Source organism: Oncorhynchus kisutch, linkage group LG21 (genome assembly GCF_002021735.2).
Source record: "Oncorhynchus kisutch isolate 150728-3 linkage group LG21, Okis_V2, whole genome shotgun sequence".
Classification (NCBI taxonomy): Eukaryota; Metazoa; Chordata; class Actinopteri; order Salmoniformes; family Salmonidae; genus Oncorhynchus; species Oncorhynchus kisutch.
The window spans coordinates 23,825,564-23,851,133 of NC_034194.2; the positions used below are offsets into that span (position 1 = coordinate 23,825,564).

At 42.8% G+C, this 25,570-nt stretch overlaps 2 protein-coding genes across 4 annotated transcripts; one reads left to right on the plus strand and one right to left on the minus strand.

The window, feature by feature from the left end:
• Positions 1–1,841: 1,841 nt before the first annotated feature.
• On the plus strand, positions 1,842–23,000 carry lin9 (lin-9 DREAM MuvB core complex component). Of its 3 annotated transcripts, none has more exons than XM_020454904.2 (15): positions 1,844–1,957; positions 5,119–5,151; positions 6,890–6,975; positions 7,318–7,422; positions 7,672–7,799; positions 7,889–8,014; positions 8,292–8,449; positions 8,594–8,727; positions 9,000–9,125; positions 20,668–20,769; positions 20,856–20,936; positions 21,057–21,182; positions 21,486–21,668; positions 21,750–21,847; positions 22,006–23,000. In XM_020454904.2, the coding sequence occupies exons 1-15, from the start codon at positions 1,930–1,932 to the stop codon at positions 22,109–22,111; spliced, it is 1,620 nt and encodes a 539-aa protein (XP_020310493.1). In that variant the 5' UTR covers positions 1,844–1,929; the 3' UTR covers positions 22,112–23,000. The 3 variants fall into 3 exon arrangements, with proteins under 3 accessions (XP_031656549.1, XP_020310493.1, XP_020310492.1); XM_020454903.2 differs by having other exon boundaries at positions 1,845–1,957; positions 7,669–7,799; XM_031800689.1 differs by having other exon boundaries at positions 1,842–1,957; positions 7,669–7,799; positions 21,486–21,847.
• Positions 23,001–23,053: 53 nt separating this feature from the next.
• mixl1 (Mix paired-like homeobox) lies at positions 23,054–24,796 on the minus strand. The gene is made up of 3 exons (XM_020454907.2): positions 24,326–24,796; positions 24,007–24,218; positions 23,054–23,857 (listed from the first exon to the last, which is right to left on the minus strand). Exons 1-3 carry the CDS (start codon positions 24,420–24,422, stop codon positions 23,201–23,203), a joined length of 966 nt encoding a protein of 321 aa, XP_020310496.1. The 5' UTR covers positions 24,423–24,796; the 3' UTR covers positions 23,054–23,200.
• Between the last annotated feature and the right edge of the window lie 774 nt (positions 24,797–25,570).

Here is a 25,570-nt window from a genome sequence, read left to right on the forward strand (position 1 = left end):
GCACAAAGTGTTTTCCATGTTATTTGATTTTAAAAATATATTTTGATGTGCATGTTTTGTGTCTTTGACCATAGCTTTGCACCTTTTGATGTAAATGTTTGAGTACAGGGTTTTGTTATTTCTGTATTCCATTAGAATGACAAATGCAGAGAAAGGGGTGGGACAACTCTTTCAATTCCAACTACTGAATTCTGCAAGATACTGTTCTTAATTATACAACTAACTCAGCCAAAGCTGAGATGCTGAAGATTTTTTTGGCCTGCACTACCGACTTCTATATCGGTCTGCTAATACCAGTGGTGGAAAAAGTACCCAGTTGTCATACTTGAGTAAAAGTATAGATACACTTTTACTTGAGTCATTTTCTATTAAGGTAAGTCAACCAGTAAAATACTACTTGAGTAAAAGTCAAAGTATTTGGTTCTAAATATACTTAAGTATCAAAAGTAAAAGTATAAATTATTTCAAATTACTTAAAGTAAGCAAAGCAGATGGCACCATTTTCTTGTTTTTAAAATGTGCAGATAGCTAGGGGCACACTCCAACACTCAGACAAGTCTGTCAGTTCAGAGGCAGTAGGGATGACAAGGGATTTTATTTTGATGTGTGAAATGGACCATTTTCCTGTCCTGCTAAGCATTCAAAATGTAACTTTTGGGTGTCAGGGAAAATGTAGGGAGTGAAAAGTGTTATTTTTTTAATGAATGTAGTAAAGTAAATGTTGCCCAAAATATAAATAGTAATGTACAGATACCCCAAAACACTGCTTAAGTAGTACTTTAAAGTATGTTTTACTTAAGTACTTTACACCACTGGCCAATACTAGTAAAGGCACAGGGCACTACTTTTGTGAAGTAGTAGTGAAGTGAATTTATTTTTATTTTTACATTTGTATTTTTTTATTCTGATTTTTCAGGGGGCTGCAGCACCCTAAGCATCCCTACTTCCCGCAGCTATGGTTGATGAGCTTCTGCATGGTCCAGTAACTCATGAAGCCCTCTCAGTAATGTATCGTTGTCTTGTCAAGGTTAATTATACAGGGATATCTATGGAGTTTTTTTCTTCCTTCGGACAGCATGTTTAAGGTTAGCTCTCGAGATCTCCAAGGGGGCTTACAGCCAGTTCCCCTCTTGGGTTCTCAGCTGAAGGTATGGACCACAGCTGGCTCCATGTGAACTACAATCTTGACGCTCTGTTTAACATTTAGAAACGTTATTAATTATCACTTGCGATACAGTTTTGGAAACCTTTGGAACGTAACTTTTATAGAAGCGAGAACAAATATTTCAAATACAAAGACAAACTTAGTGTACTTGTACGGAGTTTAGCAAAGTTGCACCAGGATTTGTTTTGAAACAGCTATGATACAGCCTCATCTTGCCCTCGCATTTCCATTCTACCATTCCATTCAATATTTCCTGGTGCAACTTTGATAAACTGCATACAGTAAGTGTATATTTTGTATTAAAAAAAATATATATATATTGCTCATATGAGGTGGATTTGCATTTAAACAGAGCATTTGGCCAGGGCCGGGCACTTGCCTCATGCAGCATAATAGCTATGTGGAATGAGTGTTAGTCATGTGCTGCCACACAGTTGTGGGTGAACAGGGAGTACAGGAGGGGACTAAGCACGCACCCCTGAGGGCACCAGTGTTGAGGGTCAGCATGATTGGATGTGTTGTTTCCTACCCTCACCCTCTACCATTTCCATGCCATATTGGCTTAGATAACTAAATGCATGTATTTGATTGCTACCCAATTTAAGCATCCCTTTACATAAACAGTTTACATGATAATAATAATGTTACTGTTTATCTAGGTGTAAACATAAATTCAGTCCATAAAAAATTGCCCTGCAGACACACTGTCCCAGAATGCATCTTGACAATATGGTCTTTGAAAAAAGCAGCGCGGCTAATTCAAGATGGCGGAGATGGACCAGCTAGACGAGAGTAAGTAATAACACGAATTTAACAAGACTTTTAAACTACCAATATAATTATGTGAGGAAATGTTTACTTTAGAACCTTGTATGTGTAACTGTTATTAACTGAATACTTGTCGCACTTTTTTCCTGAAGCGTTTGTAAACTAGTTTTTTAGACGCAAAAGCTAGTGAGCTAACGCTTGTTAGCAAGTTAGCTTGGGAAGCTAGCTGCTTACCGAGCTAACAAGCGTTAGCTCACATTAGTACGCTAGCTAGCTGCTCTAAAAATAATTAGGCGATTGTCATTATGGCTAACTAAAGGTTTGCAGGCTTGTTTGTTGCCCGTTAGCTAACAACCCAGAAATCTAACGTTAGTTAGCTGAGCTTTGTTTGCTTACTTGATTTCTGAGTATTTGTATCTAACTTACTTAGCTACATTTAGCTAACTGTTAACGAGTTACATACATTAAACACTGTTCCTTAAAATAAATCATTCGTATAGGTGTCTTGCTGTTTAAATATCTAAAAACAAATCGCCTATTCAGCAGTCTTATCTGTCAGGACACTGACAGAACAGCCCTCTAATGGGTAATGTGGGGGTCATACTACTGGCTAGTTGTCATTTGTCTAGTAACTGTTCTAGCCACAAACTGCCAATTTCCTCGGTATTTAACAAACATCGATTGTAGAGTTGAAATATAAACTGTCAGACCACCTGCTATTTCTATTTGTACCTAGCTAACTACCTTTGTCAATAATTGACCTTGGGTTATTGGGTTAATAAAGATCACATTCTCTCCAATGAGCATTATTTTGTCACAACACTTAGTATTTGCTTACACAGATGCCCCTGGGCTATATGGGGACTGCTAACTGGAGCTCATCTCCTCCTCACTATGACACACCACATTTTGGATTCTCACAAATATTACATTTGATTGACCTATGGGTTTTCTTATATAGTGCCTGTAGAAAGCCTCCCCCCTCCCCTCCCTCCCTCCTCTCCCTCCCTCCTCCCCTCCCTCCCTTTCAAAATAAAATGTTCACCTTTTGTTGATTTATAGCTGGAATAAATACATTTCCACCCCCATTGATCTACACATCCTACCACGCAACTTCCAATTGAGAAATATCCTGTAATGTTTTAGAAAATCAAAGGGGTTGGGCAAGTGTCCAGCCCCTTTTAATATAAATCTTAAATTAGCTCAGGTGTAACCAATCACCTTAAATCACACACCAGGTTATTTAGCCTCCACCTGTGTAGTTATTCATGTGATTTCATGATGATTTCAGGATAAATTAAGCAGTTCCTGTATGTTCCCTCTGCTGGGTTGGACATTGCAGAGCAAACACTTAACCATGAGACCCAATAAGCTTTGAAAAGAACTCCAGGACAAAGTTGTTGAAAGGCACAGATCAGGGGATAGGTATAAAAATATTTTTAAAAGTCCTAAAATATCCCTTGGAGCATGGTCAAGATGATTTTATTAAGTGGAAGGTGTATGGCATCGCCAAGACCCGACCTAGATCAGGCTTTCCTTCTAAACTGGATGACTGAGCAAGTAGAAGACTGATCAGAGAGGCTGACAAGAGTCCAAAGGCAACTTTGAAAGAGCTACAGGCTTTTATGGCCAAGACTGGTCAAAGTCTGTAAAAAAAAAATGGGGGGGGATACCCTCGTCGGTTGCATAATGCATTCAACCGAAATGTGTCGAACACAATTTAAACTCCTCTGAATCAGAGAGGTGCGGGATGGCAAGAAGGAATCCATTACTCAAGAAAACCCACCTTGAATCCTGTTTTGAAGTGTATATATAAAAAAATATTTAAAAAGCCATGTGTCAAAGTGTTGTGGTCTGATGAAACTATAATTGAAATGCAAAGCGTTATGTTTATCAGTATGAAAGGGAAAATTAATCGAGCAATGTACAGAAAAGTCCTTGAGGGAAAACCTGTTGCCCTCTGCAAGAAAGTTGAAACTGGGATGGAAGTTCACCTTTTCAGCATGACATCATAATGACCTGATTCACACAGCCAAAGCTATAGTGGAATAAAAAGGTAAATGTCCCAGTCAGAGTCCGGACCTAAATCCAATCGGAAATGTGTGGCATGACTTCGATTGCTGTCCTAATGAACTTGACAGAGCTTGAACCGTTTTGTAAAGAATAGTCAAATATCGCCAAATCTAGGCACTGACAGAAAAAAATGTTAAGTTCAAGGGGTTTAGACTTTCCATCGGCACTGTACATTCGGTTTATTGGGAACACCCATCTAGTGCTGGGTCGGACCCCTCGTTGCCTCCAGATCAGCAAGAATTCTTCTGGGAATAGATTCTACAAAGTATGACTTTCAAATGTTTCTCAGTTGGTATCAAGGGACCTAACGTGTGGCAGAATTTTTTCCCACGTGATTACACCATCGCTACCAGCCTGTACTGTCGACACCATTTAGGATGGGGCCGTGGACTCATGCTGCTTACGCCAAATCCTGCCATCATCATGCCACAATGGGATTTGTTGGACCAGGCAATGTTTTTCCACTCAATTGTGTTGCTCATGTGCCCACTTGAGCTGCTTCTACTTTTTAGCTGATAGGATGGAACCCGGTGTGGGTTTCAGCTGCAATAGCCATCCGAGTCAAGGATCGGTGAGTTGTGCGTTCTGAGATGCCATACTGCGCCGTTATATGCCTGTTTGTCGCCCGCCTGTTAGATTGCAAGATTCTTGCCCTTCTTCGACCTTGCTCATCAACATGCTGTTTTCGTCCACAAGACTGCCGCTGACTGGAGGTTTTTAGATTGTCGCACCATTCTCTGTAAACCCTAGACACTGTCGTGCGTGAAAAGCCCAGAGGCCAGCCATTTCTGATGTACTGGAACCGGCGAACCTGCAACTGACCACTACACGCTCAGTCTAAAGTCACTCGTTTAGCCCATTTGTAACGTTCAACCAAACAGTAACTGGATGCCTGTCTGCCTACTGTATATAGCAAGCCATGGCCACCTGACTCACTGTCTGTAGGAGTGAACCATTTTTGTGAATGGCCACTGAGTATGTAAATCCAAAATCATGAGTAAAGTCACTCAATCCTCAAACACCATCAAATGAATAAGAATGCAGGATTTTGTTTAAGTGGAGGACAAATTCCATGTCAGTCTTGGATCATTCCCCTCTTCTCTTGATTGCAGGCTCTTCAGCAGAGGCGCTAGTCAGTCTGAAAGGTACTGTAGCTTAACACATTGCATTTATTATCCCTGTCTGTGTATGTAACCTATGTATTGCATATACTGCATGCCCACGTTGACTGTTTTTCCCAAAAGGTTGGAGATGTCAGTCCCTCATTGGATTAGGAGTCTTTAAAAGTCTCTAATTACAAGCTTAAAAATGCAACACACAGGTGATGTGTCAGACTTGGAACTAAGCCCATTTGAACTCTTAACTTGTCAATTCACTGATGTCATTGTCTGATGTGGTAAGTATGTAGTTCTAAGTAGTTAACTCTCCTTTTCTGTAAGACTACTGATTGCAGAAATCAATAATGTGGAAACCAGTCCTTTCAGCTATGGCAGGGCTTGACATTAACTTTTTTTAGCCACTTGTCCGAAACCTCAAGTCACACCAAGGGCCAAAAAGGTGACAGAAAATTGTGTTGTATGATACAAGGAACCACTTCACAATAGCATTCATTATTATTGACAATGGAAGGCTGCTGGTCTCTGATCCCATGTATAATACAGTATCTCCTGGTTATGTGTCCTTGAGCAAAGCGCTTAACCTCCTCCCCCCATAAGATACTGCACTGATAAGCTGTCAACCCTCCATCTGGAGAGCTACCCGGTGTGCAGGCTTTGGCTCCAACCCTACTCAAAACACACCAGTCAGCTTATCAAAGTCCTGTTGATTTAAAACATTTGGTGTAAAAGCCTGCACACCCAGTAGCTCTCCTGGAATCTCTTGGAGGATGGTTGGTCACCCTGCAACATAACAGAATTTTTGCAAAATGCTAACAAGTAACGTTACTAAGGAATCCCCATAGCGGATGCTAGGTAAATATTGAAGTCCAGAGAGGACTTAAGAATAAATGTGGGGCATTTTAAGCCACGAAAAATACTTTTCCAGAATTACATGGCCGGTATTGAATAGAGGAGAATCATTGCCAATTTTGAGTGCTTGAGGGACAGTTTTACAACTGGAGTAAGAAGCAATGGTTTCATCAACTGTCTGTCTGCCGTTTGCGGATATACACGAGTGCCGGAGGAAAGTTATTTTAGGATATCGGACATGACAATGACATTAATGCATGCTAATAGTTAACTAGTGAGAACCAACTATACAATATGTTTTGAATTGGCCATCTAGTTAGTCTATATGTCATTATTTTACCTGCTGCACAAATGGCTCTCCCTCTCCTCTGGCAACTGCCTGCTGGCGCAACCAGGATTTTCATTGCTGACCAAAAATGTGCTATAACTGGGCAAATAACTCACTAATTAGCAATGAATATCAACAAATGTGCACACGCGGCTCGCTTTGATCTCAAAAATGCATTTCGCGACTGCATGATTGAAAGACCGCCCATGCCTGTCAATGTAGGCAGGCCTACAGTAATTATACTCCGATGCAATTTGCAGAGATTGGGAGGACAGTGTGCAACACATTGCATCCAGAGGATACTGATCCAATTCTGATTGAAGTAGCCACATTAGATTTTTTTCAAATGTTTGGATTTTTTACTTGTCCATTTGGACAACCTTATTGCATTCTTTTTGTCTGACAATTTAATAACTTTTCCTGGGCAAGGAAGAGTGTAATTTTGAGCCCTGTATGGTCATGAAGTAAGGATACTAGGAAAGGAAGACATTTCAGAGTTTTGTGAAACAGACATTGAGAGAGCAGTGGTGATTTGTAAGATGCAAGTTTAATCTATTTTTGATAACGCCACATTTTGTGCATCTCCAGAGGGCAGTCTGTCAAATACTTTGAATGAGAAGCAAACAAAAGCTCACAACACAAGAGGAAGACACACCTTGGTGTCCATGGAAACGGTGAGATGGCCAATCTAGCACTTCATCACATCTATCCTTTGAAACTCTAGGTCTCCTATCGATTTATCTGGTGACTTAAACACTGTTAATTAAGTGGACACTGATAGTCTTATCAGCACTTCCCATTAGCAGTTTGTCCAAGTTACCCTCAATGTTCTGATTTGCACGATCAGTTCTACCTTGAAACTTAATTTTTGTTCTCGACAAATCAGTGCCCCTGTTTCATCATAGATGGGGTAGGCGTGTGCCATAAGCAATACTATCTGCACATTTGAAAAACATTTTTATTAAGCATTGACATTATTCTCACCGATATGCTGACCCTCCTGTCCCTGTGTCTAGCCCACACGGAGCTCCAAGAGGAGCAGACTGTTCAGAGAGGAGGAGGAGCAGCGCCTCCCATCCAGATCCCCTAGAAGGAGCCAGAGGGTCACCTCTGTACCCCAGGTATAGCTCCGGCTCACACAGCTGGGCAAAGAAAACCCTGTTGCTTCTGTAAAATAAATGCCTTGCTTTTGGCCAGCATCGTTGTCCTGTCCCCCTCTTTGCAAATACACTACCTTCTTTCAACTCAGAGGTGACAGCATTGCCTCCTATAGATCAACTACTATAGCTCAGGATAACCCAGATGTGCTTTTGTAAACTATTTGGTGACTTCATTATTGTTAATTTGTTTTGATTGTTTTCTTTCAGAAGTTTGCTAATGTGACGACCCCAGATAAGAAAGTGTCTCAGAGAATCGGGCTGAGGTTGAGAAACCTTCTCAAACTTCCTAAAGCACACAAATGGTGCATTTACGAGTGGTTCTATTCTAACATAGATGGGTAAGCTACACTACCACGACAGCTGTATAACTTAAACACACACCCAGTGTGTAATTCCTTTGACCTCTGACACCTTTTCCTCCACCCAGACCTTTATTTGAAGGTGACAATGACTTCTGCCTGTGCCTGAAAGAATCCTTCCCCAACCTGAAGACCAGGAAGTTGACCCGTGTGGAGTGGGGTACAATCAGGAGACTGATGGGGAAACCCAGACGGTATTGTTAATTATTACAGCACATTACAGCACTTTTTAAAGACTGACCTTCCATTTATTTTTATTTTTCCTTTTGAAGTGAGTAGATTGTCCCCATGAATATCACTTTGTTTTTTTTGTTTTTTCGAATAGCCAATGATACATCTTATGGACACCATGGATTCTCAGGGAAATATCCTGGAATGTTAATTAAAGAATCCTTCCTTGGTTGTCTTTCACGCATACCAAGAATACCAACTGTTTGTGTATAATTGACTTAGTTAAATGTTCCCCTTTAGGTGTTCGTCTGCGTTCTTTGCTGAGGAGCGGACTGCGCTGAGGCAGAAGAGGCAGAAGATGCGTATGCTGCAGCAGAGGAAGTTTTTCGACGTGGCACACTGCAAAGACCTCCCCGACGAGATCCCCTTGCCGCTCGTCATAGGAACCAAAGTCACCGGTAAAACACTGTTGTAATGGCAACCAAAATTACTTGTTAAATACCAGCAGCCCCTACCCTAAAAGTAGCTATCAGCAAACCTGTAGTCATAGCACCCAAAGTCCCCTTTAAATCTCCAGATTAGATGGATTCTGTGTGTTCCAGCTCGTCTTAGGGGAGTCCATGACGGCCTGTTCACTGGGCAGATCGATGCCGTGGATACGGGCGCTGCCACTTACCGTGTGACCTTTGACCGGAATGGGCTGGGCACACACACCGTGCCTGATTACGAAGTGCTGGTACGCCTGGTCTTCATTACTCATTCAGCATTGACATGTTAGAATGAGGGATTCTGACCTCGGCAAACATCAAACACACAGAGAAACCGGAGTCTGTCCATTACCAGCAGTGCTGTTGTCAACTTAAAAAGCAAAACATTTAGAAAAATCCTTCAATCACACACGCTACATGGAAATCACAAGGGAACAAGAAAAAGATTATGCAATAAATTACTTCCTGCTGTATTACCAACGATATGGTTGATTTAAATCTGTTGTTTTTCCCCCTCCAGAGTAATGAGCCCAACGAGACCATGCCCATCTCAACCTTCGCACAGAAACTGAGACCTTCCCGCTTCCAAAACTTCATGACCCCTCCCAGAGTGACCTACGCCTCCGCCACCACACCAGTCCTCATGGTAAGAAGGAAACGGTGCGCATTGTACAGTACCAGTCAAAATTTGACACACCTACTCAATACAGGGTTTTTCTTTTCTTTTTACTATTTTCTACATTATAGAATAGTGAAGACATCAAAACTATGAAATAATACATATGGAATGCTGTACTAACCAAAAAGTGTTTAACAAATCAAAATATTTTATTTGAGAGAATTCAAATTGCCACCCTTTGCCTTAATGACAGATTTTCACACTCTTGGCATTCTCTCAACTTGCTTCATGCAGGGATGCAAACTAGTCACCTTTCAGTGAAATTCGCCTCAAAATAGGTGACCTACGTGATTCGTGTAGATCCGATGACAAAAGTTTGTGCGGGGGTGCTTTGGATCACTACTGGCTGTAAGTGAACGAGCGATGCGCCTTTGGAGCAATACTGGCTGTATCCAAGGTTCAGCCAATCGTTCACATAACAATAGAATGCAGCACGCTACTTAAGAGAGACACGACAACCAATGTGCTAGTTACGGCATCAGCGTATGCTGAAAGAGTGGAGAGTGGAATGGAAATTTACCAATTACAGCAGGGTGTCCCCTGAATGATAACAGAGGTAGGAGTGAAGCCTGACCACTGAGATGGGGGTGAAAAGGTGATGAACCGCACTTCATGCGCTGTAACCGAAAAACACCTGGCATTTGGAAACTTTGAGCTGGGGGAGAAAGTGTGGCGGAACAAGTAGTGTTTAGAGGTGAAAGAAACACACCTATTTAGGGGAGGTGCTGGCTAGCGGAGGGGAATGCTAACAAAAATAAAGGAGAGCCGCACACTCTAGGAGCTCAGGTGCAAGAATATTTATGCCCAGCGTTTCGACAGACAAGCTGTCATCAGGGTATAATGACAAACACTGCGGGATGACTCATTTATATAGTGTCAAGACACACAGGTGCATCATGGCCGGGTGTGGTCTGATATCATTGGTTCATCCTCATATTAAAATAACATACAAAAAACATAAATGGATAGCGTACGATCATAGATACAATTTGGCTACAAACGCCTACAAACATTTACAATAGCAAAATCACAAGAATGACTTCAGATCAAAGTCTACGTTGAGACCGAAAGGAGCAAGGGTCTTTAAATTAAAGATCCAAGCAGCCTCCCGTTTTAACAATAAATTGTCGAGGTCACCCCCTTCTACGGAGGGGGACATGTTCGGTGCCAATATAACGTAGAGACGAAATCGAGTGGTTTTCTTCCAAAAGGTTGGCCGCAACTGGGTAAGTTGAGTTTTTGCAGCTAATGGTGCTACGATGCTCCGAGATACGTACTTTTAATTTGCGCTTTGTTTTATCCACACAATTTTTACCACAAGGACAAGTTATAAGATAAATAGCACCCTTAGTGGAGCACGTGGTGACACCTTTGATTGGGATCTGTTTCCCTGTTTGGGGGGTGTTTGAAGGATCTACATTTATAAGTGTCATTACATTGAGCACAGCCATTACACTTGTAGTTTCCATCCATAGATATTGTGCAGGGATATCTTGGGGCGGTAAATCAGAGTTGACCAATTGTGAGATTTCTGCCCCGTGAGAATACGACCAAGGGAAAGTATCGGTGATGTGTTTTCAGACCATCATCGGATCTTAGAATGTGCCAATGTTTGTTCAGAGCACTTTGAATAGCGGGTAGTTTGTTTTTGCGAGACTGACCTTGAAAAAGGTCTCATTTTGGGACACGTATTGTTATGTATATTGCTACAGTAGCTGGATCGAAGTTGACGTTGGCTAGCCAGAGAAATGTTGAGCAATATTAGCCAACTTAACTGGTCACATAATTGAGTTTATGGTTTGAAAATTAGCTGGCTAATAAGGTCAGGCAGCTAACGTTAGCTTGTCTGATGTTGTAACCTAACCATTCGCTATAGTATTAACTGGTATACGACCCCTTGTCGATGTGCCGAACCCCCCCTCTTCATTGCTGCGACTTGCTTGCTAGTTGAGAATTCTGCTCTTCACTCCGTTGTCATTTCAGCTACCAAAATGGTAATGAAGTGTGCCTTGCAGTCCCAAGATGGAAAGGGGGGATTTCGGCATGCAAGAAAAGAGCCATGCCGAAGTCCCCCCTTCTTATTTCCTTAATTTTGTAACCACAGTTCTGTTGCACACATCAGAGTCAAATACTTTCTATAGAACAAACTTCACGTCAGGATAGGCAACCGAAATTAATAACTAATGTGTGTGTTATATTAAACAGGGAGTAAAATGTAGGCTGGGGGAGATTTTCGGCCCAACACCTTCATAACGTGTAAGTTGCATACTGGACCCTGGCAATCTGTATGAAACTTGGTCATGTCAGCGAACTATCTGTAAACTGTTTTTCCCTCTACAGTATGTGGTTAATTTTCAGAATTCGAGAATTAGTTGAAAATGAGGCGTTGCTTGTTAAACAAGTGGATTCACTGATGAAGTGGAGCTGGGCCTGGCTTAAGCTGGATGCCACTATAGAGTTGAAAGGAACCCTCTTTCTCACTTTTTCAATACAGTGGATTAAAAGGGGTATGCCAGGTGTACTCTCTGCCTGAAAGATGTCAATTATGCCAACAAAGGGTATCTTGCTCTTCTGGCACATTGTAGAATAATGTCCAAAGGCAGAAAGTGTATGACGTAATGTGCATTGTAGCCCAAATATGTTTTTGTTGTGTTGAACTTAGCAGTAACACGTGAGTGAGGGGGGATTATTAAATGTTTTACTCAGTGAACATTATTTTTGCACACATGTAGCCTTGTGCACTTGATCGTCTACTATAGTTGCAACTATAATAGAGCAAAAATAGAATTCCATTCTATTTCCACTTTAAAACTTCTTATGGCTAGGCCTCGACAACATTCCGCTGAAAAGGCAGCGCGCAAAATTCAAAAATATATTTTTAGAAATATATAACTTTCACACATTAACAAGTCCAATACACCAAATGAAAGAAACTTCTTGTTAATCTACCCATCGTGTCCGATTTCAAAAAGGCTTTACAGCGAAAGCACAACATATGATTGTTAGGTCAGAGCCAAGTCACAAAAACACACACAGCCATTTTTCCAGCCAAAGATAGGAGTCACAAAAAGAAATATAGATCAAATGAATCACTAACCTTTTGATGATCTTCATCAGAGGACACTCGTAGGACATCATGTTACACAATACATGTACGTTTTGTTCTATAATGTGCATATTTATATCAAAAAATCTCAGTTTACATTGGCGCATTACGTGCAGTAATGTTTTTCTTCCTAAACATCTGGTGATTTTGCGGATAGCCACATCAAATCCCAGAAATACTCATAATAAACATTGATAAAAGATACAATTGTTATTCACAGAATTAAAGATATACTTCTCCTTAATGCAACCGCTGTGTCAGATTTCAAGAACTTTACGGAAAAAGTCTCTAATCTGAGCATGGCGCTCAGAGCCCAATCCAGCCAGTAATCCATCTTCATGAGGGGCGAGCACTAGGTCCAGACAAAGTCTAAAAGTTCTGTTACAGTTCGTAGAAACATGTCAAATGACGTATGGATCTTTAGGATGTTTTTAACATAACTTCAATAATGTTCCAACCGGAGAATTCCATTGTCTGTAGAAAAGCAATGGAATGAGCGCTATCTCTCACATGAACGAGCATCACGAGCCTGTGGCACTCTGCCCGACCACTGACTCAAAGAGCCCTTATAAGCCCCTCCTTTACAGTAGATGCCTGAAACAAGTTTCTAAAGACAGTTGACATCTAGTGGAAGCCTTAGGAAGTGCAATTTGACCTCAGACACTGTATTCGGTAGGCCAAGCTTTGAAAAACTACAAACCTCAGATTTCCCACTTCCTGGTTGGATTTTTCTCAGGTTTTCGCCTGCCATATGAGTTCTGTTATACTCACAGACATCATTCAAACAGTTTTAGAAACTTCAGTGTTTTCTATCCAATACTACTAATAATATGCATATATTAGCAACTGGAACTGAGTAGGAGGCAGTTTACTCTGGGCAAGCTTTTCATCCAAAAGGGAAAATGCTGCCCCCTATCCTAAACAGATTAAGATGTGAAAAGAAACAAGTGCAATATTTAGGTGTGTGTGTGGTCACAAGCGTTCTATTATAAAGACTGTCATGGCTAACTGCAATATTAGTATATAGTTTTTTTTCTCAAGACTTGAGTGTCATTTGCAGTCTAGGCAACAAATAACATTGGATTGCTTTCTTTAAAGAAAAATGTCGCTGTGAGTTAGGTTCACGTTAACCACTTTATTTTACACACAGAGACTGATCATGTAGATCCTATTCTTTGTTGTTTAATTAGTTAAAACCTGCATTTCCCCTTAGCAGGGATTTCTTTTTTTTTGCAAGTTTCAGTACAACAACAAAAAGTTGCCTTTTTGGGCCCTCACCAGTTTGCATCCCTGTTCATGAGGTTGTCACCTGGAATGCTTTTAAATTAACAGGTGTGCCATATAAAAGTTAATTTGTGGAATTTCTTCCCTTAATGCGTTTGATCCAATCAGTTGTTGTGACAAGGTAGGGGTGGTATACATAAGACAGCCCTATTTGGTAAATACCAAATCCATATTATGGCAAGAACAGTTAAAATAAGCAAAGAGAAACGACAGTCCATCATTACTTTTAAGACATGAGGATCAGTCAATCCGGAAAATGTCAAACTTTTAAAAGTTTCTTCAAGTGCAGTCACAAAAACCAAGCGCTGTGATGAAAACTGACTCGCATGAGGACCGTCACAGGAAAGGAAGACCCTGAGTTACCTTTGCTGCAGAGGATACGTTCATTAGTTACTAGCCTCAGAAAATGCCTCAACCAAAATGAGATGAGTTGGAATGCAGAGTGAAGGAAAAGCAGCCAACAAGTGCTCAGCATGTGGGAACTCCTTCAAGACTGTTGGAAAAGCATTCATCATGAGGCTGGTTGAGAGAATGCAAAGCAGTCATCAAGGAAAAGGGTGGCTACTTTGAAGAATATAAAATATATTTTGATTTGGTCATGGGTGAACCTCAGCCACGCTCAAGGTCCTAAACGTTATAACCGCCATCGATAAGAGACCTTACTGTGCAGCAGTATTCATCAACCTGCCTAAGGCTTTCGACTCTGTCAATCACAACATTCTTATTGGCAGACTCAAATGATTGTTTAAATGCCTTGTTTACTCAAATGATTGCCTTGCCTGGTTCACCAACTACTTTGCAGACAGAGTTCAGTGTGTCACATCGGAGGGCCTGTTGTCCGGACCTCTGGCAGTCTCTATGGGGGTGCCACAGGGTTCATTTCTCGGGCCGACTCTCTTCTCTGTATACATCAATGATGTCGCTCTTGCTGCTGGTGATTCTTTAATCCACCTCTATGCAGACTACACAATTCTGTATACCTCTGGCCCTTCTTTGGACACTGTGTTAACAACCCTCCAGACGAACTTCAATGCCATACAACTCGCCTTCCGTGGCCTCCAAACTAAATGCATGCTCTTCTTCAACTGATCTCTGCCCACCCGTCCAGCATCACTACTCTGGACAGTTCTGACTTAGATTATGTGGACAACTACAAATACCTAGGTGTCTGGTTAAGACTGAACTCTCCTTCCAGACTTTTTTATTTTATTTAATTTTTTATTTATTTTTATTTCACCTTTATTTAACCAGGTAGGCTAGTTGAGAACAAGTTCTCATTTGCAACTGCGACCTGGCCAAGATAAAGCATAGCAGTGTGAGCATACAACAAAGAGTTACACATGGAGTAAACAATTAACAAGTCAATAACACAGTAGAAAACAAAGGGGGGGGTCTATATACAATGTGTGCAAAAGGCATGAGGAGGTAGGCAATTTGCCTACTTACAATTTTGCAGATTAACACTGGAGTGATAAAAGATCAGATGGTCATGTACAGGTAGAGATATTGGTGTGCAGAAGAGCAGAAAAGTAAATAAATAAAAACAGTATGGGGATGAGGTAGGTGAAAAGGGTGGGCTATTTACCAATAGACTATGTACAGCTGCAGCGATCGGTTAGCTGCTCAGATAGCTGATGTTTGAAGTTGGTGAGGGAGATAAGTCTCCAACTTCAGCGATTTTTGCAATTCGTTCCAGTCACAGGCAGCAGAGTACTGGAACGAAAGGCGGCCAAATGAGGTGTTGGCTTTAGGGATGATCAGTGAGATACACCTGCTGGAGCGCGTGCTACGGATGGGTGTTGCCATCGTGACCAGTGAGCTGAGATAAGGCGGAGCTTTACCTAGCATAGACTTGTAGATGACCTGGAGCCAGTGGGTCTGGCGACGAATATGTAGCGAGGGCCAGCCGACTAGAGCATACAAGTCGCAGTGGTGGGTGGTATAAGGTGCTTTAGTGACAAAACGGATGGCACTGTGATAGACTGCATCCAGTTTGCTGAGTAGAGTGTTGGAAGCCATTTTGTAGATGACATCGCCGAAGTCGAGGATCGGTAGGATAGTCAGTTTTACTAGGGTAAGCTTGGCGGCGTGAGTGAAGGAGGCTTTGTTGCGGAATAGAAAGCCGACTCTTGATTTGATTTTCGATTGGAGATGTTTGATATGAGTCTGGAAGGAGAGTTTGCAGTCTAGCCAGACACCTAGGTACTTATAGACGTCCACATATTCTAGGTCGGAACCATCCAGGGTGGTGATTCTAGTCGGGCATGCAGGTGCAGGCAGCGACCGGTTGAAAAGCATGCATTTGGTTTTACTAGCGTTTAAGAGCAGTTGGAGGCCACGGAAGGAGTGTTGTATGGCATTGAAGCTTGTTTGGAGGTTAGATAGCACAGTGTCCAAAGACGGGCCGAAGGTATATAGAATGGTGTCGTCTGCGTAGAGGTGGATCAGGGAATCGCCCGCAGCAAGAGCAACATCATTGATATACACAGAGAAAAGAGTCGGCCCGAGAATTGAACCCTGTGGCACCCCCATAGAGACTGCCAGAGGACCGGACAGCATGCCCTCCGATTTGACACACTGAACTCTGTCTGCAAAGTAATTGGTGAACCAGGCAAGGCAGTCATCCGAAAAACCGAGGCTACTGAGTCTGCCGATAAGAATATGGTGATTGACAGAGTCGAAAGCCTTGGCAAGGTCGATGAAGACGGCTGCACAGTACTGTCTTTTATCGATGGCGGTTATGATGTCGTTTAGTACCTTGAGTGTGGCTGAGGTGCACCCATGACCGGCTCGGAAACCAGATTGCACAGCGGAGAAGGTACGGTGGGATTCGAGATGGTCAGTGACCTGTTTGTTGACTTGGCTTTCGAAGACCTTAGATAGGCAAGGCAGGATGGATATAGGTCTGTAACAGTTTGGGTCCAGGGTGTCTCCCCCTTTGAAGAGGGGGATGACTGCGGCAGCTTTCCAATCCTTGGGGATCTCAGACGATATGAAAGAGAGGTTGAACAGGCTGGTAATAGGAGTTGCGACAATGGTGGCAGATAGTTTCAGAAATAGAGGGTCCAGATTGTCAAGCCCAGCTGATTTGTACGGGTCCAGGTTTTGCAGCTCTTTCAGAACATCTGCTATCTGGATTTGGGTAAAGGAGAACCTGGAGAGGCTTGGGCGAGGAGCTGCGGGGGGGGCGGAGCTGTTGGCCGAGGTTGAAGTAGCCAGGCGGAAGGCATGGCCAGCCGTTGAGAAATGCTTATTGAAGTTTTCGATAATCATGGATTTATCAGTGGTGACCGTGTTACCTAGCCTCAGTGCAGTGGGCAGCTGGGAGGAGGTGCTCTTGTTCTCCATGGACTTCACAGTGTCCCAGAACTTTTTGGAGTTGGAGCTACAGGATGCAAACTTCTGCCTGAAGAAGCTGGCCTTAGCTTTCCTGACTGACTGCTTGTATTGGTTCCGGACTTCCCTGAACAGTTGCATATCACGGGGACTATTCGATGCTATTGCAGTCCGCCACAGGATGTTTTTGTGCTGGTCGAGGGCAGTCAGGTCTGGGGTGAACCAAGGGCTGTATCTGTTCTTAGTTCTGCATTTTTTGAACGGAGCATGCTTATCTAAAATGGTGAGGAAGTTACTTTTAAAGAATGACCAGGCATCCTCAACTGACGGGATGAGGTCAATGTCCTTCCAGGATACCCGGGCCAGGTCGATTAGAAAGGCCTGCTCACAGAAGTGTTTTAGGGAGCGTTTGACAGTGATGAGGGGTGGTCGTTTGACTGCGGCTCCGTAGCGGATACAGGCAATGAGGCAGTGATCGCTGAGATCCTGGTTGAAGACAGCGGAGGTGTATTTGGAGGGCCAGTTGGTCAGGATGACGTCTATGAGGGTGCCCTTGTTTACAGAGTTAGGGTTGTACCTGGTGGGTTCCTTGATGATTTGTGTGAGATTGAGGGCATCTAGCTTAGATTGTAGGACTGGCGGGGTGTTAAGCATATCCCAGTTTAGGTCACCTAACAGAACAAACTCTGAAGCTAGATGGGGGGCGATCAATTCACAAATGGTGTCCTGGGCACAGCTGGGAGCTGAGGGGGGTCGGTAGCAGGCGGCAACCGTGAGAGACTTATTTCTGGAGAGAGTAATTTTCAAAATTAGTAGTTCGAACTGTTTGGGTATGGACCTGGAAAGTATGACATTACTTTGCAGGCTATCTCTGCAGTAAACTGCAACTCCTCCCCCTTTGGCAGTTCTATCTTGACGGAAGATGTTATAGTTGGGTATGGAAATCTCTGAATTTTTGGTGGCCTTCCTGAGCCAGGATTCAGACACAGCAAGGACATCAGGGTTAGCAGAGTGTGCTAAAGCAGTGAGTAAGACAAACTTAGGGAGGAGGCTTCTGATGTTGACATGCATGAAACCAAGGCTTTTTCGAACACAGAAGTCAACAAATGAGGGTGCCTGGGGACATGCAGGGCCTGGGTTTACCTCCACATCACCCGCGGAACAGAGAAGGAGTAGTATGAGGGTGCGGCTAAAGGCTATCAAAACTGGTCGCCTAGAGCGTTGGGGACAGAGAATAAGAGGAGCAGGTTTCTGGGCATGGTAGAATATATTCAGGGCATAATGCGCAGACAGGGGTATGGTGGGGTGCGGGTACAGCAGAGGTAAGCCCAGGCACTGGGTGATGATGAGAGAGGTTGTATCTCTGGACATGCTGGTAGTAATGGATGAGGTCACCGCATGTGTGGGAGGTGGGACAAAGGAGTTATCAGGGGTATGAAGAGTGGAACTAGGGGCTCCATTGTGAACTAAAACAATGATAACTAACCTGAACAACAGTATACAAGGCATATTGACATTTGAGAGAGACATACAGCGAGGCATACAGTAATCACAGGTGTTGAATTGGGAAAGCTAGCTAAAACAGTAGGTGAGACAACAGCTAATCAGCTAGCACAACAACAGCAGGTAAAATGGCGTAGACTAGGCAACGGGGCCAACAGATAAAACAAACAAGCAGAATGGAGTACCGTGATTTATGGACAGTCCAGCGTGCATCAGCTATGTAGCCAAGAGATCAGTGTCCAGGGGGCAGCGGTGGATGGGGAAGGGAAGCTGGACTGGCGAGTGTTATCCAGGTTTTAAAAAAACGAACAATGACTAAATAGCTTGTAGCTAGTTAGCTGGTTAGCTTCTGGAGGTTCTTGAGTGTGTTCTAAAAATAAATAAAAAATAATAGCGATTCCGTATCACATTGGGTGAGGCAGGTTTCCGGAAGGTATAAACAAATTAAAAGTCAAAAGAGATAGAAAGTAAATATGGGTCCGGTGGGCGTTTGGGACGCGGCGATTCAGGCGGTTAGCAGGCCTGTGCTAACAAGCTAACAGTTTGTAGGCCCGGGCTAGACAAGGTAGCAGTTAGCGGACCGGAGCTGGACAAGCTAGCAGTTAGCAGGCCGAATTAGCAAGCAGGGAGATAGCGAGGGCTAGAGAGTTAGCCTTTGGGGGACGTCGCGATGGGGTGAGTCTGTTTATTCCTCTTCATGCGGTGACATCGATAGACCGGTCGTGGGCCCGGGTATTGTAGCTCAGGAGTATGCTACGGTGGTAGCGCAGGCCGGGCTAGCTTCAAGCTAAGTGGGTGGAAACGCTAGCCAGGGGTAATCATCCAGGGTTGCGGTTTAGCTAGATAGCTAGTTGTGAAGATCCAGCGTATTTGGAAGCTTAGGTTTAGCAAAATGTTTTTAAAGGGATAGCTATGTAAAAAACGAAAAATATGTAAAAAACGAAAAATAAACAAAATATACAGGGACACGACACGACAGGACGACTTACTGCTACGCCATCTTGGATCTTTCCAGACTCACATTAAACATCTCCAATCCAAAATTAAATCTAGAATCCGCTTCCTATTTCGCAACAAAGCATCCTTCACTCATGCTGCCAAACACCCTGGTAATCCTAGACTTTGGCGATGTCATTTACAAAATAGCCTCCAACACTACTCAACAAACTGGATGCAGTCTATCACAGTGCCATCCGTTTTGTCACCAAAGCCCCATATACTACCCACCACTGCGACCTGTACGCTCTCGTTGGCAGGCCCTCGCTTCATACTCGTCACCAAACCCACTGGCTCCAGTTTATCTACCAGTCTATGCTAGGGAAAGCCCTGCCTTATCTCTGCTCACTGGTCACCAGAGCAGCACACACCCATAGCATGCGCTCCAGCAGGTGTATCCCACTGGTCACCCCCAAAGCCAATTCTTCCTTTGGCTGCCTTTCCTTCCAGTTCTCTGCTGCCAATGACTGGAACGAACTGCAAAAAACACTGAGGCTGGAGGCTCATATCTCCCTCACTAGCTTTAAGCACCAGCTGTCAGAGCAGCTCACAGATCACTGCACCTGTACATTGCCCATCCAACTACCTCATCCCCATATTGTATTTATTTATCTTGCTCGTTTGCACCCCAGTATCTCTACTTGCACATTCATCTTCTGCACTTTTTACCATTTGTGTTTAATTGCTATATTGTAATTACTTCGCCACCATGGCCTATTTATTGCCTTACCTCCCTTATCCTACCTCATTTGCACATGCTGTATATAGATTTTTTCTACTGTATTATTGATTGTATGTTTGTTTATTCCATATGTAACTGTATGTGTCCGAACTGCTTTGCTTTATCTTGGCCAGGTCGCAGTTGCAAATGAGAACTTGTTCTCAACTAGCCTACCTGGTTAAATAAAGGTGAAATAAAAACATTTTTTAATACTTTTGATTTTGTTAAATACTTTTTATTTCATAGTTCGATGTCTTCACTATTATTCTACAATGTAGAAAATAGTAAAAATAAAGAAAAACTCTTGGATGAGTAGGTACGTCCAAACTTTTGACTGGTACTGTAGTTTCATCACTTCTAATCATTCATTTCTGAATGATGTCATCTGGGATACTGGTTAGGTATTATCTTTACAGTGTTATTTGTGATAATTTGAGATCACTGTGAATGTTACATGTACTTCTATTGCTATAACATGTTTATGACTGACCCTTTGTCTCTCAATTTAATTCAATATTGCTTTGCTTATTTGCCATTGGAATTTACACATATTCCTGTGACAGGACAATGATCCCCTCATCAGCCAGTCTCCATGGAAAAACAAACTCCCTGGAGCGGATGGGGACACTCTTGGAGGGTTCCCTGTCAAGTTCCTCGTCCAAGTGGTCAGTCTTCCTATCTTGACTCTGCTTCTAGGATAATATCGCATAATGTGAAGGTAAATGTCCCACTAAGAATCTCTCCCTCCTAGACGAGGCTCTCCAAGATCCTCATGATCAAGAAAGAACACGTCAAGCACTTGAAGGATATGAACGCAGAAGCTGAAAAACTGGTAGAGTCTCAGAAAAGGCTAAATCCGTATTATGACAGAATATGTTCCTAACAGTTTATTCCATCATAGAAATGGTAAATATATACAAGTTAACATTCAATTGTGCTGTGTGTTTTGTAGAAGTCGTGCTCGATGCCTATAGGCCTAGAGTTCCAGAAGCGTTATGCCACCACAGTACTGGAGCTGGAGCAGCTCAATAAAGACCTGAACAAGGTGCTGCACGAGGTCCAGCAGTTCTGCTACGAGGTGACGACACACTGGCACATCTTTCGGTCTAATCTCAGTAAAGGGGCTATATTTGATTGTCTTGCAGCTAGACGTGTAACAGATCGCCTTACCTCCGAGTGTATTTAGCAAGAAGGCATGAGACGAGCAAAACATCACCAATAGTCATTTTTAGATTATCATCAATGAAGGGTGTCTAATGACGATATACTGATAAATTGCATATTTGTTTCCAAAGCTTAAATTAGCGTCTTTATCTTTGGCTGGTCCCAGAACAGTTTATACAAGAATATGAATCGACACATGTCGCTCTGTCCTCTCCAGCTGGCCCCAGATCAGGGCATGGCTCCTGCGGACCGGCCCACAGAGCTGCGTCAGCGCTGTGAGGAGGAGGCCAAGGAGATGGTGCAGCAGACCAACACCCTCCGTGACGACCAGCAGTGCGTCTCCAACGCCAGCCTCACTCACCTCATCTCAGGCCTCACTGCCTTACTGCTGCAGATCAAGGTTAGTGTATGGTGCGCGCACACAGCATCACAGCACTACTCTATTTGTTTGCCTGAGCATGTATTTGTTTGTTTGTTCCAGTGTCTGGCTGAGGGAGGAGATCTGAACTCCTTTGAATTTAAATCACTCACTGACTCTCTGAATGACATAAAGAGCTCAATCGACCCCTCCAACCTCAGGTGAGTGCCTTTACAGTTCACATCCAATCTGCCCAATATTTCATCCTATTTAGCGCTATGCGAGGAGATGGATGACTGTGGTGAAAGATTTCAGAGGAAGGGATAGAAGATGGTGGGTGCATGTTCACCTAGTCTTAATGTTTGTCTTGCCTGTGCAGTTGCTTCCAGAACAACGTAGAGATTCACGTAGCCCATATCCAGAGTGGTCTGAGTCAGCTGGGAAACCTACACGCCTTTGCAGCCAACAACACCAACACAGTCTGAACACACACAAAGAGCGGCCTGGTCAGCATCAACTAAGTGGAACATGCACACTATCTCGAGTGACTGTGAAAGAAGAGGTCGGTTTCTGGCTACCCTGACTTTCAAACAAAAAGCCCCAACTGAAATGATCTGGCTCAACATGTGGGCTGTTTCTGAGGTTGTGGGGAAATATCCTTATTTTTCTCACAGCTGTCTGTCATCCACGTTTGATTTTATTGTATATATGTCTTTGAAAATGACTTGTTTACTGTAATGAACACAGACAAAATGTCATGTCAAACCTACCCTGGTCTATAGACTAGACTTTGGTCACTGCAAGAATTCACAACACAATTTCTGTTGTAGATTTATTCTATGGTCTCATGTGCCAAACAGTACTTCAAGCAGTTTCTATTATAATCCATATTTATTTTTAAGAGTTGGTGATAAAACAAGATTTACCATTTGGAGCTTCCCTTTGTGAGTCAATGTTTTGTGTTCCTTTACTCCACTGGTAGTAAGCACAGGGTAGGCTAAAGAATGTTTTGTAAAATTGTTTATTGTAGATATTTGTACAATACCTTTGAGTACTCTGATTTATCGTTAACATTTCTGTAACCTACTCAGAGATGGCTTTTGTAATTGTGTGCACTGAAGAGATTTTTTTGTATTTTTGTAAAATGAGAATTCTGGTTTTTGATGCAGTTGACTCAAATTGATTGGCAGCCTCGAATAAGGCATTGTTGACGCATCAGACTGACATGTAACCCAAATTCAAACAATACTAAGGTGATAAATGTTTGTTTCCAGAATTTCTGCAGTTCACTTTTTGTTTTGTAAATCTGTATATGGGAATTTGTACATATTCCTTGCTCTCATTTTATATTAAACATATAGCCAAGAAAACTCATGATTTTGTGACAATTGATACGGATCAGTGGGAGGAAAAATGACACAGCGGGGGTAGATTAAATATATTTTATTTGGTAGCCTGTTTGAAAACGAAGACAATCAAAATAATATACAATAAATAAGTATCTTTATAACAAACTTACATCTGTTAATTTTGAAGTGATGAACCCATCAGTCAATTTCACATTGACAGAAAATTCACATGAAGTCACCAAAGCCAGACATGGCACCGTTTTCCCACTCTGAATCCGAATCAGAAAACTCTTGAGCCTTGCTGGCACGAATGGGAGAGAAGTGGCCAAAGTTATCAGGTCTGGTCTTAACCTGAGGATGCTGTACCTGGCATGCGATATGCTTTGGAGAGGACCTGCCTAAATTGTTCTGTGAAGGAATAGGAGGGATAACAACTTTCATCTCGGGACCTATGGTCTTGTTTGGGGGAAAGTTGTCATATTCAACCAGGACATGTTTTGTACCTTCACTACCGCTTATGTTGCTCTGGGACTTGATGTAAAGTCCATTTCCCTTGTGATACGGATGAACGTTGTTGCACGGAACCGCAACGCTCAACTCATCTCGTTCGATTTGCTCAATTTTTCTTGTATTCCCATTTATGGATGCATCGTCAACATACGGGATAGTTGAGTGTTCGTAGTTACCAGTTTTCGTGGGTAGTGTAGTCTTGGCTAGCGTTTCTTCCGTCCGGCTGTGGAGTGGTGGTCTGAAGTTGGGCATTCGGTGATGGAGTTGCGCGAACGGGGTCACGGGGGCGCTGGCGGCAACACCATTGAACTTCATAGACATGGACGACCCTTCCAGGCGACGGGATTTTGCGCGTCGGTTCTGGAACCACACCTGTGGGAGATAACGTCCTTTAACGTTTTCTTCGCATTTCAAGTTATTTTGTGGGTAGGCCTAGAACATTTTGCCCATAGCAGTTTGCCAAGATTTATCATGGAAACTCCGTTTTGTGTCTTAGCCAACTTGTAAATCTGGTGCCTTACCTGAATTCTGGACTCTGGTAGGCCGGTGAGAGCCTCAAGTCTCTCGCGAAGGAATATGTCAGGGTATTTGGTGTCGGAGTATACTTTCTCCAGCACCCCAATCTGCTGCTGGGTGAAGTTGGTTCTCTTCCTTCGATGGGTCATGCTGTCCGCTCTCTGTAAGGTGGCGTGTGGGGAGTTGAAGTAGTTTGCCCTATCCGCAGCACCATAATCTGTCAAAAACAAGAGCGATGCAATGAATGTAAAATGTAACGAAGGTAGACAGTAAGATTTACAGAGAGATTGCGTTTAACATGTGCGTAATTGCACTGTAACCAACCTGAATGCGGCATGCTATTCCTCTCCATGTGTCCTTCGGGGTACATCGGGAATTGAGTTAGGTCTCCTACCCTCAGTTTTCCGTGGACGGCTGACATATTACTACTCTATTCCCAGAATCTGACTGACCACAACCGCCTGATCCCCGGTTTTATATCCGCCCTCATCTCCTTGTGATCAAAGGTGACGTCGGAATGTGTGAACTACGCGGGCAGTTAGCGGCGGCTGGCACTGGAGACGAACATTGTTCCTAGCGCGTCTGATGGCTGGAGAAAGGTGTGAATCTGCGACACCCTGAACGGTAGTGTGCACAAGGTCGCTTGAAAAGGTCTACATGACCAATACACAACTTGAGAAAGCATTTATATGCTTTTTGAAGAAATGGTGGTCCCCTTCTGAAGCAGTAGTCATCAAAGAGAGGATGCGAAAGGCTTCCACCATGCTGAGAATTACATAGAATTTCTGAAAAATATATTTTACCTTCATTTAACTAGGCAAGTCAGTTAAGAACAAATGAAAAATACAATTATAGGACAATACACACATGACAAGAGAGACAACACAACACTACATAAAGAGAGACCTAAGACAACAGCATTGCAGCAACACATGACAACACAGAATGGTAGCAACAAGACAACATGGTAGCAGCACAAAACAGGGTACAAACAATATTGAGCACAGACAACAGCACTAAGGCCAAAAAGGTAGAGACAATACATCACGCAAAGAATGTCCATGATTGAGTCTTTGAATGAAGAGATTGAGATATGGTGATGGAGGCAGTTTCAAACCAGACCTACATGGAAATCTACACTATAGTAAAATGTGTAGGCCTACTTTTTGTTGACCCAGTGGGTCTTATGAATGATAATGATGAATCATACCTCTAACTATCAACAAAGAGCATGTCAATACACAAACCCAGATCAAAGGTGGTCATGAGGGTATGTTTGAGGTGAATGGCCTGCCTCCACATGGGCAATAGGAGGTCAAGTCAACATCAAACTCACACTCATCCATGTATGTGTACCAGTACAGAAATAGATGATTGTATTTAACAACTTTGTTACAAATGCAGTTACCCTAAATCTGAAATAATTATGCATGAATTCTGAAACGTATTTATCCATCCATTTCACATGGGCCCCCAGAAAAGACATTGATTTGACATTGGATTCAAATGTGCTTGTGATCGAGTCCTATATATATTGCGGCACTTCACAAGCCAGGCTTTGTCTGAGGG

What these genes read in the sequence shown, in the direction of transcription:
- lin9 (XM_031800689.1), top strand. Translation starts at nt 1,930, where the DNA reads ATGGCGGAGATGGACCAGCTAGACGAGA. An exon ending in CCTTGGTGTCCATGGAAACG is followed by an intron (nt 6,976 to 7,317) that starts GTGAGATGGCCA and finishes CCCTGTGTCTAG; the next exon opens with CCCACACGGAGCTCCAAGAG. An exon ending in TGCCTGATTACGAAGTGCTG is followed by an intron (nt 8,728 to 8,999) that starts GTACGCCTGGTC and finishes TTCCCCCTCCAG; the next exon opens with AGTAATGAGCCCAACGAGAC.
- mixl1 (XM_020454907.2), bottom strand. Translation starts at nt 24,422, where the DNA reads ATGTCAGCCGTCCACGGAAAACTGAGGGTAGGAGACCTAACTCAATTC. An exon ending in GAATAGCATGCCGCATTCAG is followed by an intron (nt 24,219 to 24,325) that starts GTTGGTTACAGT and finishes TGTTTTTGACAG; the next exon opens with ATTATGGTGCTGCGGATAGG. An exon ending in TACCAGAGTCCAGAATTCAG is followed by an intron (nt 23,858 to 24,006) that starts GTAAGGCACCAG and finishes TATCTCCCACAG; the next exon opens with GTGTGGTTCCAGAACCGACG.